Source organism: Narcine bancroftii, chromosome 3 (genome assembly GCF_036971445.1).
Source record: "Narcine bancroftii isolate sNarBan1 chromosome 3, sNarBan1.hap1, whole genome shotgun sequence".
NCBI classification, from domain to species: Eukaryota; Metazoa; Chordata; class Chondrichthyes; order Torpediniformes; family Narcinidae; genus Narcine; species Narcine bancroftii.
The window spans coordinates 73,017,520-73,036,237 of record NC_091471.1 but is presented as its reverse complement, the minus strand read 5'-3'; the positions used below and the strand labels follow the sequence as shown (position 1 = coordinate 73,036,237).

Below are 18,718 nucleotides of genomic sequence, written 5' to 3'. Positions count from 1 at the left end.
TGTCTGCCTGTCCCGCATCGGACTGGTCAGCCACAAACGAGCCTGCAGCTGACGTGGACTTTTTACCCCCTCCATAAATCTTCGTCCGCGAAGCCAAGCCAAAGAAAAATTTCAATATACATATTACCATCAACAAATAGAATAGGCGAAAAGTGTTTGTAGCATGAATTATTAATTATGACAAAGTTAGAAACAATGACAAAACTTAACACATTTGAAAAGAAATTCACTGCACCCAGTTGAACTTTCAATGCTAGTTTGTTCTCCTTGCTCTCATATTGGGTTGACAAGGAAGTCACAATGGTTTCTCCACTCATATAGCAGTTTATAACTACATGTGGACCTCAATGACGTGTTTGAAATACTATTAGAAATTGATACACTGTCCTCTGGGGTTGCTGCCCTTATCTGCTCAAAATGCTTGAGAAAGTGGTGTGTTGGGAGAGCAAGTTGCTACATTGCATTTTACAGATTGCCCAACCTGTTTCGGCTAATAGGAAAGGGAAATAAGTTGAGCTTCAACCAGAGAAACACAAAATAAATAGCCTACTAGTAAATAGTCTGACTCAAGATCTGAAAGTGACATTAGTACAAACTTTATAATATTCTTTAATTTAAAGAAATTCATTGCATACAAACTCCAGGACAGAAACGTAATGACTTCTCAGCACTGAAAATTCCCAGGAACCTTATAGTAATTGCAATAACATAATTGGTTGTGCAATATATTTTTACAGTGTTTTTGTGTATTGTTTAATAAAACAAAATAACACAAAAATACATTGAAAAGAATGTTCATACCTTTGCAAACCTTTTCATGTAATGAGCAACAATTATAGGATCAGGACACTCGAGTTTCTTAATAATCTCAAAGCTTTGATTTAATTGTGTGAATACATCCACCACTGAACAGGAGAACAAAGCATGTTCAGATGTTTGCTGGAACTGATGAACAAAAGATAAAATCTGTTAAAAATTGTCAAAGCATTTAAAATTCCTACAGTGAGACAATTTAAGCATTAAGAATGGAAGCCAAGTTTTTGTCAACACAAACATTGCACAATTATTGCTTCAAATACTTAATATTTATTTAACCAAATCTAGTATTTTGTGCATTGCTTGTGAGATTAAAGGAAGATTTATTTTTCTAAAATTCACAGACGATTCTTAATGGTACATTTTGCTTTAGGTAATGATAACACTTTTATATTTAGTCATTGGATAAAGGACTTTCCCAGATGTGTTTTCAGGAGTAGAAGTCATGTTAAAATTCAGTCTGCATAATTAGTATAATTCTCAAAGAAATAGAATTTATGCAAAAGAATAACTAAATTTTAGTGACTGAATTTAAGACATTTTTTGCACACAATGTGGTGATTCGCACGACAAACAGAAAATATTTAATCAAGTTGTCCATTTGACTGAGCTGGCAGTGTTTAAAAGTGGCCATCATTTGTGGTTCTCTTTGTCAGTTACATTACTTTTTTTTGCATACTTTGAATTAAATAATTCACTTCATTAACATCCTTCTCCATTTCTCCCTTATGAACCTTGCTTCAATTCATCCAGGTTACTTGCCTCAATCACTCTCTACAGATGTGCTGGCCTTCATTAGTCATAGGACTGGGGTTCAAGAGTTGCGAAACAATGTTGCATCTGTATAAAACTCTGGTTGGGCTACACTTAGAGCACTGTATTAAGTTCTGGATGTCAAAGTAGGATTGGAGAACATGTCTTATGAAGAAAGGTTGGGCGAGCTAGGGCTTTTCTGTTTTAAGCATGTACATAAATATGATCCATGGGCCAGGAGAAACACTACCATGTCTTTACTGTGCGAGCATAGTATGAATGATAAATAAAGGTGACTTGATTTGAAGCGATGTAAAATGAGAGGCGACAGATTCGAGGTGTAAAGTTATGAGAGGTATAAATAGGGTTGACAGCCACCACTCTTTTCCCAAAGCAGCAATGGCCAATAGCAAATGACATCTGTTTAAAGTGAGCGGAGAAATGTTCAGGGGAGACTTCAGGGTTTTTTTTTATACAAAGAGTGGTAGGTGCCAGGACTGCATTGTTGGGTGTGATGATGGAGGCCGATACAATAGGGACATTAAAAAGATTCTTAGATAGGCACATGGATGCAAGATAAACAAGCGGCTTATGGATTTTGAGGGAGGGAAGGGTTAGAATGGAATAGATTTATATAGGTCAGCATAACATCATGGGCTGAAAGTCCTGTACTATGATCTGCCATGTTCCAAGTTCAAAAGATGCAAAAGAGTGCCAAGATAAATTCACCCCTTACTTTACCTAACCTCTTACTGGGAAAAATTATTTATTTCAAAGTATGCAAAAAAAAGTAATGTAACTGACAAAGAGAACCACAAATGATGGCCACAGGAATGCGCACAGAAATGAAAGTAGGAACCTTGGCTCATCAGGAAAAGACTTGCATCAGAAATAAATTTGACACTACTCTAGTCCCTTTACTATAACATACATCGGTCTACATGTGAGTAAATGGTACACATATCAGGTGGATATAAACTCCACTATTTACCTTGTTCAACTACTGTCTGACACAGGTTTAAAATGGTCAAAGATCATGCCATACTTCTCCCTCAGCAAACTATCCCATTTAGAAAATATGTTCTCTTTCACAATGAGTTTCTTTTCATATACATTTTACAATGTGGATATGCACCAAAATTCTTATTTGTTTCAGCCAAACAGCCATTTGTAAAAATAACAAAGTTAATTACTTAAAAAATGACAATAAATTGTAAGATAGATCGATATCAAAATATTTATAGTACTCCTGGTGCAAAAAAAATGACTTGCAGTAGTGCAGACAGTCTTTTTGTGCTGTCAGATGACAATAAAATTTCCTCTCAAAATGGACAATTTAACACCTTTGCCATATTATGCTCCATTTGTGAGATGTTTAGCACTCACCTTGATAGTGCCTTTCTGTCCTCCCCACATCTTACTTTCCTACCTATTTATGTCATCAGTAACTGAGTAACCCTAATTCTGGTGCCTTCATTAATGTCACTTCTATGTTGCAAAAAAGCTAAGAACACAGCACCACCCTTTGTGGCAACCTCATTACATATCGTCAACCAGAAAACCGCCCAATTTTCAGTACTCTCTATTTCCTGTTAGCCAGCCAATCTTCTTTGTACTCCAATATGTTAGGTCCTATACAATGAGCTTCTGTTATTCACAATAAAATCTAAGTCAATTTTTAAAAAAAGTATACATACTCCATCCTTTTTATCTCTCTCAAGAGCTCCATGTAGAAATTCCAATGAAACTTCTTCATTTTCATCCAACCACTGCATTACAAATTGTTCAAACCACCTATAATATGCAAGGCCAAATAGTCATCAAGATTCAAGTAAACTTCCAACAAATAGAAGTTATATTTTTTGATCTGATATGTGAATTTAAATATTTTCTTTGAACTGATACACTTTTCTATTGTGTTACAAGGCCTTTAAATTAAATCAAGAGTAATGCATTTGAAACCTTGCAGCAGAGCAGCCTTCATGGCCCTGCATACTCACGCTGGATATTCAGGTACAGTCCCTTTGATTGCTGGGAGATCTCTCACATATTCATTGTACAGCCATTTCACTTTGAAGTGTAAATTCATATAGTCTGCACTTTTACAGAGTCTGTGTTTCTCATGCTCTGAAGAATAAAAATATATTGAAACATTAACTTTAAAATATATTGAAACATTCTCTTTCCACTATGACAGAGTATATAGATATGTTTTTGGGAAATAAATTGGGAAAGGTTTGTTAGTGTAGGTCACATACAAACACTTTAAAACAGATCTTATTTAAAATACTGGAGCTCTGCTCATGATGGACATATCCACCCCAGAACCTTTACAGAAGCTTTGGAAGATTGCCCATGAGACTTAGCTAATGGATTGTTGTTTGCAAAAAGGCAACAGATGAAAGAGCTAGTCAGAGCTGCAGTTTGTCTGGAGGAGAACTTGCTGTTCTAAGAGGGTTATGTGGTTTTGCAAGCAGAGAGAGTCAAACACGTTTTCTCTCAGAGACTTAGAGAGATACACACAGAAATCACTTCTGCAGTGTTACAGTGAGCAGAAGCAACCGGGTCTGGAACAGGATGAGCTGGCAGGCTTATGGAAAGCCCCATCTGGAAGACGGCCTGGTCAAAGCCCTTATGGTTCATGCAAGAGGAGAGGACTGGCTGCCTAATGTTTTATTTGGAATAAGGGAAAGAGAAAGGAACTCTGTGGTGACCTGAAAGAAAGAGGTTATCATTTGGAGAACCCTGATGTGGTAGTTTCTTCAGCAAGACACTGAAGTAGCTGATGGAAGTAAATGTACAACAAATCTCTCTCTCTGGAAACTGACAAGAAACTTCCTGAGCGGTAACCATTTACCTATCAAGCACCAAAGCCTGGCGAACTTTATAAATGTTAAATTCTGTACACGGTACAAGAATTGCCTGCAACCAGTGAACTTGGAGGAATGAGAAGTGAGATTGGACTGTGAACCAGAGAACTTTTCTGAACTTACACACACATTACACACACGCTTAGAATTAGAAGAGGGTTACGTTAGGTTAGTTAAGTCAATAACGATAAGTTAAAGTGTGATTCTACTTTCATGTTTAAAGATAATTAAAAGCAACTTTTGTTTAAGTAACCATTTGTCTTGGTGAATATCTATTGCTGCTGGGTTTTGGGGTCCTCTGGGCTCATAACACCACTGACGATGCTTGACGTGCTGACTGTTCCCAGCATTTTATATTTTTATTTGAGAATTAATTGTATGACATGTCATTGCACTTGCAGAGGTAAATTGTGTCAATTCTTCTGCTAAATCTGAGTTAGTCACACTGTTGCTCATTTCTAAGCATGAAATTCGTCTTCATGACCCACTAAACTAATTTTGGCAGAATAATCTAGAATTTCTTTGTTAGACTTATTATAATTACTGTCTGTGTACCAGATTTAATTAAATAAACTTAAAAGCAGAAATACTCAATTGTCTATTAATATGTGAAGTTGTCTAATACATGCAAATATTCTAATTTGATTAAAGATGTTATAATTATTTTTTTAAATGAAGGAAAGACCAGTGCAGAATCAGGTAAAAAAAACAGCACCCACTAACAATATTGAGAGTACTGGATGAATGCAGAAAATTTGTTGAAAGATTTACAGTGCCAACAAATGAGAGGAGGCACTAAGACTGAGACCATCTGTCACTGTCATATTCAGATTCTCTCTGCTCAGCAAGTGCAATCTGCCCCAAGGTTTTGCTCTAGCTCAGAATTTATACTACAATAATTCAATCGTACATTGTGTTTTTTTGAAGAGCTATGAAATTGATTTGTGTGTAAATAATACACGAGTAATGTCACATATAATGCCCACTTGTTAGCTGTCCTGTCAACATGTCACAAAACGAGAAACCAGGTTTTAAATGTATGGAACTGCACTGCAACTGCGTTATTTAGAGGGATTATCAATCTCTTGCAGGTCTGTAAGGGAGGAGTCATTTGCAGTCAATTGTACTTCATTCCACTGGAGAATATTGAACGTGGAAAGTGTATCAAACACTGAACTGTTATGTGCAATGGGCACTTCATTTTCAAATTTTTGTTTAGTGCCATGTTTACTGAGGAACACTGAGAAGTTTGCACAAAAATGCTGGAGAAACTCAGCAAGTCACGCAGTGTTCTGTTTCCACCCTGACCCTTCAGCTTTGCTGCATAAAGAACGTTGCGTGACCTGCTGAGTTTCTCCAGCATTTTTGTGTAAACTACAATCATAGCTTTTGCAGATTTTCTTGCTTAACAGTGATAAGTTTTGTTTTGCCTGCTACCCAAAAAGTCTATTCATACACAAATACAGCAGATTAAAGCACAGAGAAGAGTAGAGTTACAGTGACAGATCAGTTTGAATAAAGTGAATAAAGTAGCCGGAGAGTAGCAGCAAAAAAATTGTCCTTTAATCTAGTAGTGTGTGATCTCACACTCTTGAATTTTTTTCATACAGAGAGGAAGGAGAAGAGAGGGTGGCATGGGTGGGATGAGTCCATCAGAATGTTAGTTGTTTTGCAAGGCACGGGAGGCATAGACAGAGTTGATCGAGGGAAGGGGGATTTCGTTGATGGTCCGAGCTACATTCACAACATTTAGTAGTTATCTCACTGGCTCTCTACAAGAGTATGAACACAAAAATAATCATTTTCCAGAAGAGCCTGAAGGAGAAAGGCAAAAGGGCCACTCCTAGAATTGCATTCTGGAATCCATGCACCTCTACTAAATGCCCAAGAAGCAATACATAAGAAGTGACAGAACTCTGCCCATACTACTTTTCTTGAGAGGTATGGTGAGAGCCTGAAATTCTGGGCCTCCAAATCATTTCAGCTTATGAATGTCACTTTTCTGTTGCTGGTTTACTGGTTTCTCCTTAAAAAGTTGTGTCGGCAGTGAATGTGATATTTTTAGGCATTACTGAAAGGTTCAGAGAATGAAAAAATATAATCAGATGGTCATTTGGATTCCACATGAGCCTGCAGCTCCAAGAACACAGATGCTGTGTGACATCAACAGAAAATTGTTGGGTAACATCATGCATCGGTAAAAAAAAACTTGCACCATACTTTCATCCTGAATCACTGCACCAGATAACCCCCAAAAAGTCAAGGGCCATCCTTTCTATCTTTGACCACCCACTCTAGTCTGAGTGAGAACAATTACAATCACTGGCATACTGAGAATGAGAAAATCCATTGGACTACTCAGAGGGAGATTCTGCCATCTCGAATCTATGGAGAGTCTTCCAAGATCTGTTGGTCCTTATTGAGAGATGAATTGATTAAAAGAGTAAATAGAATTTACTGAGATCACAGCTTGAAATGCTGACTTGATTGAGTAGATGCTGCAAGCATGCAAGCATATCCCTTCAGCTGAAGAGTCCTGAACTTGGGAGTCATGGTCTCATGACAAGTAATAAATTCAGTACTGAAATGAAATGGTGAATGTTTTTGGCAATTTCTAAACTAGGAGTGGTGAAGGCTCAGACATGGATTGTTATCAAACCACAGATCAGTACATTACTGGATTTTAAAAAAAATCAATCAAGAGAAATGGGAAAGGGACAAGAAAAGGATGTTCATGTGGATCAGTTTGGATCTTGTTGAAAAGCACAGGAGGCTTGAAAGGGAAAAAGATCTACATCTGCTCCTCTTTCCGATCTTGTGTTCTCAAGCATACACTCGAGAGGAACTCCATTTTCATTACCATCAGCTGCCTGCTGCCTATACTGGCCATTGTGAGACCGCATCCTTGCTTGCTGTGCAGCAAGAGGGAGAGGAGAAGAATCAAAACAGATGGCAAGAAAGACCCCTCTGTGTGGCCTATAGTTCTATGGGGCTCACTTTAGAAACAGGAAAAGAAGGCAGCATGTTTTGTCACTCTGAAGGCACTAATGCCTGACATTGAGTTTGAGTTAAACAGAAATTTCAGCATTTCCTCTTGATACTCAATTAATAAAAATATCTACTTGTTTCTATAAAATACTTCTTCAGCAAAAAGAAGCCCCTTATACCGTTAACTACATGAACCTACTGAGCTTCCACTGCAATTCAATATTAACACAACCCTTACAAAGTATGCCAATTTCTGAAGGCATGACAGAAAATGTTGAAATGTTTCTCCTCATCAGTGAACTATACCATTTAAAAAGTAAGGAAGTTGTTGCTTGAGATATTAGCAACATAGGAATTAGGACCAAGAGTTGAGCATTTAGCATTCAAGCCTGTCCCATCAATCAGTATGATTATGGCTTATTTTTTAACACTTTCTCAAGTAGATGGCAAGTTGCACAACATCCTCCCTTAGAAATATATCTTCCCTTTCAGTGGCTTCTCAGTGTGTTCATTGCAACAGAAACAAACATCACACTGACACCTATAATCCACAAGTTATATTGAATTAAGAGAAACTCAGGTAACACTTCATAACAATCCTGATATTGCCACTCTTGTATTATTTGCTATTTATACAAACCATGTACAGCGACATTCTAATAATTTTAAACATCAAGAATGATACTCTATTTTTGCTACATCATTCCCCTTGTGCATTCCCTTAATCACCAACTTCAGTGCAGTGCTCTTTTTATGGCAACCTGAAAGGTCATTGGTGCCATGACAACCTCAAGACCGCAAGACTATTTTGTTTTGCACGAGAATGGTGGGTGCCTGGAATGCTTTGTTAGGAATGGGGGTGGAGGCTGACACATGGATGCAAGAAAAATAGAGGTTGGGATGGGTTAAACTGAAGTTGGAATAGGTGTATACACGTCAGTGCAACATTGAGAGCCAAAGAGCCCGCACTGTGCTATGCTCTTCCGTGTGGTATAAAAATGTTTGCTTCTCTACAGTTTTGCTCTCTATCAATATTATTTAACTAATTTTGAGATGGCAATAGCACATGAGCGAGGAAAGGATATGGTCCATGAATCGCTGGAGCTGTGTTTCGCAAACCAAATGACATCTGTAGAAATTCAAACATACCAAAAGGAGTAATCAACGCTTTTTTGGAAATGTCTGCAGGCTCATCCGGAATTTAGTTTCATGAACACCCACTTTCTGTGTACATATGCCGAAAAATCCTGCAAATATGGGATGCTGTATCAGTCAGGGATGTGATACTATTCAGAGTGTGGAAATCTCCACACAGCTTCCAATTTCCTGGAGACATTTTCAGGACCATGTGTAGCAGTGACATTCAGCAGCTTTCAGATTGCCAGACTATCCCTAGTATATCCATCTGGTTGAACTTTGCTGTCCTGATGTTAAGGGGATCCGGGAGTAGCCTGTGCACTTGCTTGCCAAAACAAGAGGACCACGGATCTGGATGTGGTGGGTCACTGCATGTTTGATGTCATTGTGCCAGTATGAAGGATTTAGCAGAAGGAACAGCTTGAGCAACTCCTGGTATGGCTAAATGCTGGGTTGGAGACTGGTTAGGTAAGTGATGATGGTTGTGGGGTGACAAATACAGACTCGTGGACTGAAACAGTCTGTTACTGTGCTGTATGTCTAAATTTAAAATTAAAAATAATTAAGCTAATGAGGAGGAATTGCTCCTCCTAGTGTGTAGTATATTTGAGGAATTCTGTGCTCTAGGAAATAGTAGAGCCTGCCTCTTTGAATAGATTTAAGGCACAGAAAGATAATCTTTTGAAGAATATGGAATTAAGTGTTTTGGGGAACATTAGGGTGAATGGAAACAAGTCCACAAACATGATCTTATTGAATGGTGGAGCACCCTCGATGTGCCAAATGACCTACTCCTGTGCCTATTTCTTTTGTTTTCATGTTTTTCATGCTCAGTAAATTACTTGAATGAACAGCATTCTGATCACAATGTCAAAATAAACAATGACCAATAGTCAAACCCAGGTAGATTACTCATGGAAGCCAGAACACTTCTATAAATACTTCAATGTTTGTAGCTAGGATCTGTCTTTGGTACCTGATTCGATTCATTTCGCAGACAAGTGCCTGAAAATAAGAATTGATTGTTTTGACTTGTATTTTACAAACATCAATATCCTGTAATGAGCATAATGTGGGCACATTGTACGATTAAATTAGTTTTCACATTCAGTAAACATTTGTTGGGGAATTGTCATTGTGGAAATACAGCACTAAATACAAATCACCCAAAATTACCTGGAAAAATAAATCACTAGATAATTAATTGTCTACCAAAGTCTAATTTCACTTTCATGCTGAGAGTTTTAATGTCTTTTGTGATAAGATCAACTGTGACTCTTGTTATAATCTATTGTTGCTAAGTTATTTCACTGTTTTTATACACTAAACCAGCGTTTCCCAAACTGGGTTCAGCAGAAACCAGGGGTTCCATGGAAAGGCGTGGGGGTTCCGAGGAAGAAATGTCAGGGAGTATAATGATCTGTGCAGGTTAAGCTGGTGACTGTGGGCCAGAGTCAGTGCCATGCTGTTGCTGGGATTACGTGCATAGTGGTTTCTGGGAGCTGGTGGCAACCAGTGTCCAGCCTGTCACCTGCAGTAAGTGAACAATTGGAGGGGTACACAGCCGGTGGTGTATGATGCAGCAGGGGCAGCCCGGGCTGCAGGAGAGAATGAGGTGTGGCGAGGGCGGCCAAGGCCACGGCAAGGAGTGAGGGGTGGTGGAAGTAGCCAGGGCTGTGGCAGGGAGCGAGGGGCACCGGAGGCAGTCTGGGCAACGGCGGGGAGCGAGGGGAGCCAGGCTTCTGTTGGAGAGCGAGGGGCATCGGGGCAGGCCATGGCCGTGGTGAGGAGTGAGGAGTAGTGGCGGGAAGCAAGGGATGCCAAATGCAGTCTCGGCCGCAGTGGGGAGCAAGTGGGCTGGGGTAGCCAGCCCTGTGACAGGGACTGGCCTGGGCTGCGGCAGGGAGCAAGGGATGGTAGGGAAGAGTCGGGCTGTGGCAAGGTGTGAGGGGCGAGGGGTGTGAAGGGGATTGAGGAGTGGGGGGGGGGGGGGCGGCCTGGGCCACAGTGGGGAGCAAAGGGTGCCAAGGTTAGTCAGGCCTGTGGTAGGGCAGCCTGAGTAGCAGCAGGGAGCAAGGGGTGGCGGAGTATCCCGGACCCATGGTGGGGAAAGGTCATGGGGGGCCTAGGGCCAAGATGGTAGTTAATCTGCTGCTGGCGAGTTTATTTACTTTCTTACTATACTTGTGTGTATACCAGGTCTTTTAAACTGAAATTGATGATTTGGGTTCCGTGATTTCAAGTGCTCCCCAAAAGGGTTCCAGGAACTAAAAAGTTTGGGAAGCCCTGCACTAAACCATTATTTACTACAATTTGTTAGGATTAAAGGCAAAGTTAACAGACATAGTGAACCCTGTTTTTCAAAGGATATTTGCGATCTAGTTAAGAAGATGGAGGTGAAAAGCAAGGATACGCAACAAGGAACTAATGAAGATATTGAAGAGTACAGAAATGCAAGAAAATACTCAAGATGAAAATCAGGAAAGCAAAAAGAAGACATGAGATTGCTTTGGCAGATAATGTGAAAATAAACCCGAAAGGTCTCTACAAGTATATTAAGAGTAAAAGGATAGAGAGGTCAAAATTGGTCCCCTAGAGGATCAGAGTGGTCAACTATGTGCAAAGCTTCATGTAATGGGGGAGAATTTAAACAGTTTTTTTTGCATCAGTTTTTTCTCAGGAAAGTGGCATAGTGGATAAGGAAGGAAAGGAAACAAACAGAAGGGTCATGGAACATAAAGAGATTAAGGAGGAAGAGGTGCTTGCTGCCTTACAGCAAATAAAGATAGATAAATCCCACAGGATATGATATTCCCTTGTACCTTGAGGGACACTAGTATAGAAATTGCAGGGGATCCAGCAAATATATTCAAAATTTCCTTAGGTAAGGGTGAGGTGCTAGAGGATTGGAGGGTAGCTCATATTTTCCTGTTGTTTAAAAAAGGCTCCAAAAATAAACCAGGTAATTATAGGCCAGTGAATTATTGGAATTGAAGTTCTGATAATCAGAATCAGGATTTATTGTCATGAACAAGTCATGAAATTCAGTGTTTTGCGGAAGTATCATAGTGCAAACATACATATTACGACTTTACTTTAAAAAATAATATCTGTAATAGAGCAGGAAAAGTGAGGCAGTGTCTTTGGCTCATTGATTATTCAGGAATCTGATGGCAGTGGGGAAGAAGCTGTCCTTGTACTGCTGAGTGCTCATCTTTAGGCTCCTGTACCTTTTCTCTGATGGTAGCAGAGTGAAGAGGGTATGGCCTGGATGGTGGGGTACTTTGAGGATACAGGCTGTGTTTTTTAAGACACCGGCTCATGTAGATGTCCTCAATGGAGTGAAGTCTGGCGACTGTGATGTCGCAGGCTTAGTTAACAACCCTCTGGAGTTTATTCCTGTCTTGAAAGTTGGTGCCTCCATACCAGGTAGTGATGGAACCTGTAGAAATTTACGAGAGTCTTGGATGACACACCGAATCTCCTCAGACACCTGGCGAGACTTCTTGTGATTCCATCAATGTGGAGGCTCCAAATCAGATCCTCGGAGATGTTGACACCCAGGAATTTGAAGTTCTTGACCCTCTCCACTACTAAGCCCTCGATGAGGAATGGGTTACATTCTCCTGACTTCCTCCTGAAGTCCACAATGATCTCTTTGGTTTTGGTGACGTTGAGCATAAGATTGTTGTGGTTACACCATTCTATGAGCTATCTATCTCCCTCCTGTACACTTACATATTGTGATTCTGCCAACAACTGTGGTGTTATCGGCAAACTTGTAGATGGTATTGGAATTGTACCTGGCCACACAATCGTAGATGTATAATGAGTAGACCAGTGGACTAAGAACGCATTTTTGGGGTGCGCCTGTGTTGACAATCAGTAAGGAAGAGACGTTGTTTCCAATTCATATTGACTGCGGTCTTCCAATGAGAACCCAAGGATCCAGTTGCAGAGTGGGGTACAGAGACCTAAAGTTTGTAGTTTTTTGAGCAGCAATGAGGGAATAATGGTGTTGAAGGCTGAGCTGTAGTCTATGAAAATTAGCCATATATATGAATTGCTCTTTTCAAGATGATCCAGAGCTGAGTAAAGAGCCAACAATATTGCATCTGCTGTGATGATGGGCGAATTGCAGTGGGTCCAGATCTTTACTTAGGTACGTGTTAATTCTTGCCATGATGAGCCTCTCAAAGCATTTCATCTGTTATGGGCCAAGAGGACCCCAAAACCCAGCAGCAATGGAAATTCATCAAGATAAATGGTTACTTAAACAAAAGTTACTTGTTATTTTCTTTAAACATAAAAACAGGATCAAACTTTAACTTACTAGTATTAACTTAACCTAACTTAACCATCTTCTAATTACTAACCACATGTATACGTAATGTGTATATAAATTCAGAAAAGTTTTTTGATTCACAGTCCAATTTCACTTCTCCCTCCTCCAAGTTCACCAGTATCAGGAAATTCTTATACTGTGCACAAAATTTAACATTTCTGAATCTTCACCAGGTAAATGGTTACCGCTGAGGAAGGTTCTTGTGGTTTTCAGAGAGATTTGTTGCTCGTTGGACACACACAACTGATTCCTTCCCATCAGCCACTTCAATGTCTTTGCAAAGAAACTTGCCCTATCAGTGTTTTCCAGATGATAACCTCTTTCTTTCAGGTCACTACAGAGTTCCTTTTAGTTTCCCTATTTCAAGTGACACATATACAGCCAGCCATCTCCTCTTGTATGGACCACAAGGGTTTTGACCAGGCTGAACTAAGAACTCACAAACCAAATTCAAAATGGAGTTTCAAACAAGCTCGCCAGCTTGTCCTGTTCCAGTTCCAGCTGCTGCTGCTGAACTGTGGAACTGAATCTCTCTCTCTCTCTCTCTCTCTCAGAGAAAGGTAGGGCATACACAGTAAACAGTAGGGTATTGAGGAGTGCAGAGAAGTAAAGACATCTGGGAATACAGATAGATAATTTCCTGAAAGTTGTGGACAGGGTTGTAAAGAAAGCTTTCGGTATCTAAGCCTTTATAAATCAAAGTATTGAGTATAGGATATTTTTATGTTGTTTAAGAAATGACTCTTTTAGAACAGCCAATTGCACTCAGACAGAGCACGGCACTGGACCCAATCTTCTGAGTTAATTCATCTGTTGCTTTCCAAACCAATAGTCCATTACTCCACAGGACGTCCAATTAACACCTATATGTGAAGTCTCTATAGGCATTCTTCAAAGTTTTTGCAAAGGCACTCGGAGCCTTGACTGTCTGGCTTGAGCCAAGCTCTTACATTTTAAATGAGATCTGTTTTGAAGTGTTTGCATTTGTGACCCTCACTAAAAAACCTGCCACAATTTATCTCCTTTGAAACATATTTATATACAATATAAAATATAACAAATTCCCTTACACATCACAGTAGAAGTTGTTGTTTGTGGTCTATATCAATGATCTGGATGATAATGTTGTAAATTGGATCACCAATTCCTGAGGCACACCACTAATCACAGGCCTCCAGTCTGAGAAGCCACCATCTACTACGACTCTCTGCTTTCTCCCACATTGCCAATTTTGAATCCAGTTTACAACCTCTCAATGTATACCCAGTGTCTTAACCTTCTGAACTAACCTCCCATGTGGGACCTTGTCAAAGGCATTACTAAAGTCTATGTAGAGAACATCAACAGCCTTTCCTTCATCTACTTTCTTGGTAACTTCCTCGAAAAACTCTACAAGATTCAGTAAATGTGACCTACCAAGCACAAAGCCATGCTGACTGTCCTTATTCAGCCCGTGGCTGTCCAAATACCTATATATCCTCTCATCCAGTACCCAAGAAGAGTAGTGTGGCCTGCCTCAATGCCTTTATAAATCAAAGTATTGAATGTAGGAGTTGGGATGATATGCTGACATTGGTGAGGCCAAATTTGGAGTATTGTCTGCATTTCTCATCACCTAACTACAGTAGGGATATAAGTAAGATTGAAAGAATGCAGAGAAGATTTACTAGGATGATGCCAGGTCTTCAAGAGTTGAATTACAGGGAAAGATTAAACAGGTTTGCACTTTATTCCTTGGAGTGAAGAAGAATGCGGGGAAATTTAATAGAAGTTTACAAGATTATGAGAAGTATAGACAGAATGAATGTGAGTAGACTTTTTTCACTTAGATTGGTGGAGATAAACACAAAAGGTCATAGTTTTAAGCTGAAAGGCAAAAGGTTCAGGGGAAACATTAGGGGAAAGTTCTTCACTCAGAGGGTGATGGGAGTATGGAATGAGCTGTCATCTGATGTGGTGAATGTAGGCTCGATCATAAGTTTTAAGAATAAATACAGTGTTAGCACCAGAATAAATTTTAGTGGGGGGCATTAGCATGTTAGAGGAGCTCATAAACTCTCTCATGATGGGGGGTGGAGTGCTGTTACCATCTTCCACCCCTCTCCAATGTAGATGCAGAGAGTGCTGCTTTTAGGGGATTAAGCGTCATTAGTCACTAGTGATGCTTGATCCATTATAGTGACATGGCCTGGGGTGGGTTGAGAGTCGCTAGCATGTGTCTAGAGGCTAGTGACACTTGACACACACTAGTGATGCAGGCAGGGGTGGGTCTGATGGCGAGCAATAGCCACAACACCTTGATTGGGAGGGCAATGTCTGCAGATGCCTCCCCCCGCCACCGGCCCTGAATAAATTGGATAAATACATGGATGGGAGAGGTCTGGAGGATTATGGAATGGGAGCAGGTCAATGGGATTAGCAGAATGATGGTCGGCATAAACTAGAAGAGCCGAATGGCCTGTTTCTGTACTGTGGTATTCTATGGTCCTAATTGTTTTTGTTACAATGCCAGTGCAATTAATTTTCAGGTGGAAAATCATGCTTTCATCTCAAATCAATCTCCAAATATGATGGAGTTGTTTTAACTGCATATCGTACTGATAGTGTAATCTTTATTAATTAAAAACATCCATTGCCCCTTCCCATTAATTCGTATTTAGTTACAGATATGGTATTCCAATAACTGGATGCTGAAAGTAAGAGTTAAAAATAAACCAATTGTGCAAAACATGCTGATAGAATGGATCCACTAAAATTCACATGACTAGTCCTGAAAATTATGAACTTAGCTTAATCTCACAATCTTATATTGGTCAAAGATATTGGCTTGGATATTATCAGGGCATATAGAAGATGGAATCTCTCCCCAAGCTGTGCAAATTTGATTCCATCTAATACATTTTATTTGGCATCATATTGGAAATACAGCACTTGAAAACATGCTTCCAAGTATTTTCAGCCAGCATTTAATATTATTTAGGATGTCCAGAAAAAAAGATCCATTCATCCACTGATGTAACACGTTGAACAAACTACACTAATAGCTTTCTGATGAGCTATAAACAGCTTGAAATTTTCTTGGAAAGCCAAGGATATAAAAGGATGCAAAAAAAATGTGAAGGGAAACAGAACACTGAAAAATTTAGAGATTATAAAAACAATTAACTTGGAAATCAGTATTATTTCTTCATGACACCATGCAATGCAACCACTGTGCCACTTCAGTTTGAGCACTCTATTCAAATTGCATTTTTTTTTACAATGGAAAATGGATTACTATTTCTAAAAAAATGAATACAGCAATAATATAATGACTAAGCCTTATTGAATGGGTAATGCCAGTCACATTAAACCACTCAGTAGCAGATCATATACCACAATTCAAAGAGCAACTGAAGAAGTGAAATAAATGCTTGTGGCACCTATAATCTCATGAATGAATACTAAAAGAAGTCCAGTATAATTATCTCAGAATCAATCTCATGTCTGATTGCAGCTCCCTTTAAAGTTGGGAAACTTTCAGAACAGTTCCAAAGGTTTAATTGTTCCAAGTACCAAGTACCACGTCCACATACCTTCCATAGCATATTTCATATCCTGTGCAAACAAGTTCCACATGACTTCTGCACTTATCTTGCCCACATTTAGCTCTTGGGGAAATCTGAAATGAAGGAACATTTGCAATAAAATTTGGTCAGGTACAGAAAGAAAACACATGTGCAGCAAAACATTTAGCATTTGCAACAAATCTAATACTTCATAACCGAGCATCAGGAAAGATCCCAAAAGATAACCATTAAGCACTGCAATCGATTATCAATATCTTTCAGTAAAGCAAATCTTCAATCCCCATCCCTACAAGCACTGAAATCAAGAAAAGAATCAGCTTGCACTCAAGACAATTAAAATCAAGTGAACTTGCACTTTTCGTCACTACAGGCTATCTGAAACTGAATTAATTAATATTGAAGGGGAATCATATTTGCATGTAGAAAATGTAAGAACAAAGCAGAAATCTCTGTTTAACCATGGTGATCCTATAAACTTCTGGCAATCAAGTAAATATGTTCACATACGCAAGGAACACAGCCTAAGGATATCAGGAGAAGATTATTAGCAAACTTCTTCATCCTTCTCCCAACTGCTCCCTTTTTCACACAATCTTCAATCTCTCCAGCCCTTTACTGTCTTCTACCTTCCTCTCCCCAATCTAACCTACTCCCTGCAAGGTACTTCATCATGAATCCTGCTATCTTCCAGACTTCATTATTGGCTCACTGTATCTTAGTACAGATGACTGGAAACAACTCAATGATTCCCTGCTCTCTTAATGTTCCTGATTAATGACAACCAGGCTAATCTATTATCTCTGTGGACCTCCAAACATCAACTCCAGCTCTTAATTCACAATCTCATCAATGCCCTTGCCCTTGATCTTTCTGGCAACTCCATGAATAGTTTTCTTAATCATCAATTCCTTCATTTCTTTCTCCCTCCCTCCTTCCCAAATCCAGGTCAGTGCTGCCATCCTAGTTGCCTGAAAGCCAGCGAACGTATTGATCTGACTGGCACATAATTAGGTTCTGCCTTTAAATCTTTAGGAAACCGGTTCAGCCAAGTTTCCCATCAAAAACACCTCCACTTTTTAGCGTCCTAATAACTCCATGATCAATGTTTATTTGATTAAATGTTTTCTGATTTTGAAATAAATATTCTTCAATATCCTCATGTTCTAGTTTTATGACAAGAATCAGCTCGTTACATCACTTTGCCACTTTCAAATCTTTAAAATATCATTACCAGTTCTCTTGTCAAACAGGACATCCACAATTTCCAACAAAAACAGAATGATGGAAGAACTAAGTGGGTCATGCAATATCGGTGGAGTATGTGCGATTCTTGATGGTCTCCTCTTAAAATGTTGACATACACCTTTTGCCTCCAAAGACATTGCTTGACACATCAAGTTCTTCCAGCATTATTTCTTGTTCCAGATTCCAGCATCTGCAGCTTAGTTTGTCCTCATCATCAATTTCCACTATATTACTCCTAATCTAGTCCCTTCATTCTTATCTTCCTGAACACTTTTGGGTGTATTATATGGATATTGAGCTGATTATCACAAAAATTATCTTAAAATTTTCCTATCACATACCATTTGATAGATATAACCTTTTTCAGTGTTTTCATGTCACTTTTTAAGTCTACTTCAAGCAGACAAAACCATGATCAACATGTCAATGAAAATTAATTTTCTGCATTTCCATTTGGACTTCTTCCCTGCTGATCTTGGTGCAGTCAATGACGAACATGGTGAAAGGTTGCATTAGGACATTGCGACCATGGAAAAACTCCATCTGGGCAACTGGAATCCATCAATGCTGGCTAACTATTGTTGGATTCTAACACTAGAGGTGTCAAATGCTGAGTAAAAATGAAAATCAGCGGAAAAACATTTTCAGGTCAGTTGAACTAATGCAATATGTCACCATCATTATGCGATTAAACATGCTAAATTCAGTAATTTAATGTTTCTCCAACTTCCAATGTGATACAGAAAATCTAAAATTATCTGTGTTCAGCTTGAAGTTGTCTATCATAACCCCCATTTTTTTTCCCAGAAGCAAACCTTTGAAAAAATTTGTTATTCCCGTTGTTACTTAGCTTTCTCTATTGTCCCAATATTTGGAGACATGCTACAAAATTTAAGTTAAAGTTGATCAAATTAATCTAAAATAATATTTGCTTCAATAAAGTCAACCACAATACACCTACATTATTACAAAACTTAACTAGTTATTCATATTCT

The 18,718-nt window shown here is 39.1% G+C and overlaps 1 protein-coding gene and 1 long non-coding RNA gene across 5 annotated transcripts in view; one reads left to right on the top strand and one right to left on the bottom strand.

Moving 5' to 3' along the window:
- The window catches only part of LOC138757253 (protein unc-13 homolog B-like), a 615,971-nt gene that overhangs the window by 144,962 nt on the left and 452,291 nt on the right, over nt 1-18,718 (bottom strand). For all 4 annotated transcript variants that reach the window (XM_069924286.1, XM_069924287.1, XM_069924289.1 and 1 more), the window contains 4 exons: nt 16,485-16,570; nt 3,570-3,696; nt 3,267-3,363; nt 802-945 (listed from right to left, as the gene is read on the bottom strand). In XM_069924286.1, the coding sequence (XP_069780387.1) occupies nt 802-945; nt 3,267-3,363; nt 3,570-3,696; nt 16,485-16,570 (454 nt within the window). The remainder of the gene's footprint in view (nt 1-801; nt 946-3,266; nt 3,364-3,569; nt 3,697-16,484; nt 16,571-18,718) is intronic.
- The window catches only part of LOC138757255 (uncharacterized), a 701,670-nt gene that overhangs the window by 288,285 nt on the left and 394,667 nt on the right, over nt 1-18,718 (top strand). The gene's annotated exons all lie outside the window — the stretch shown is intronic.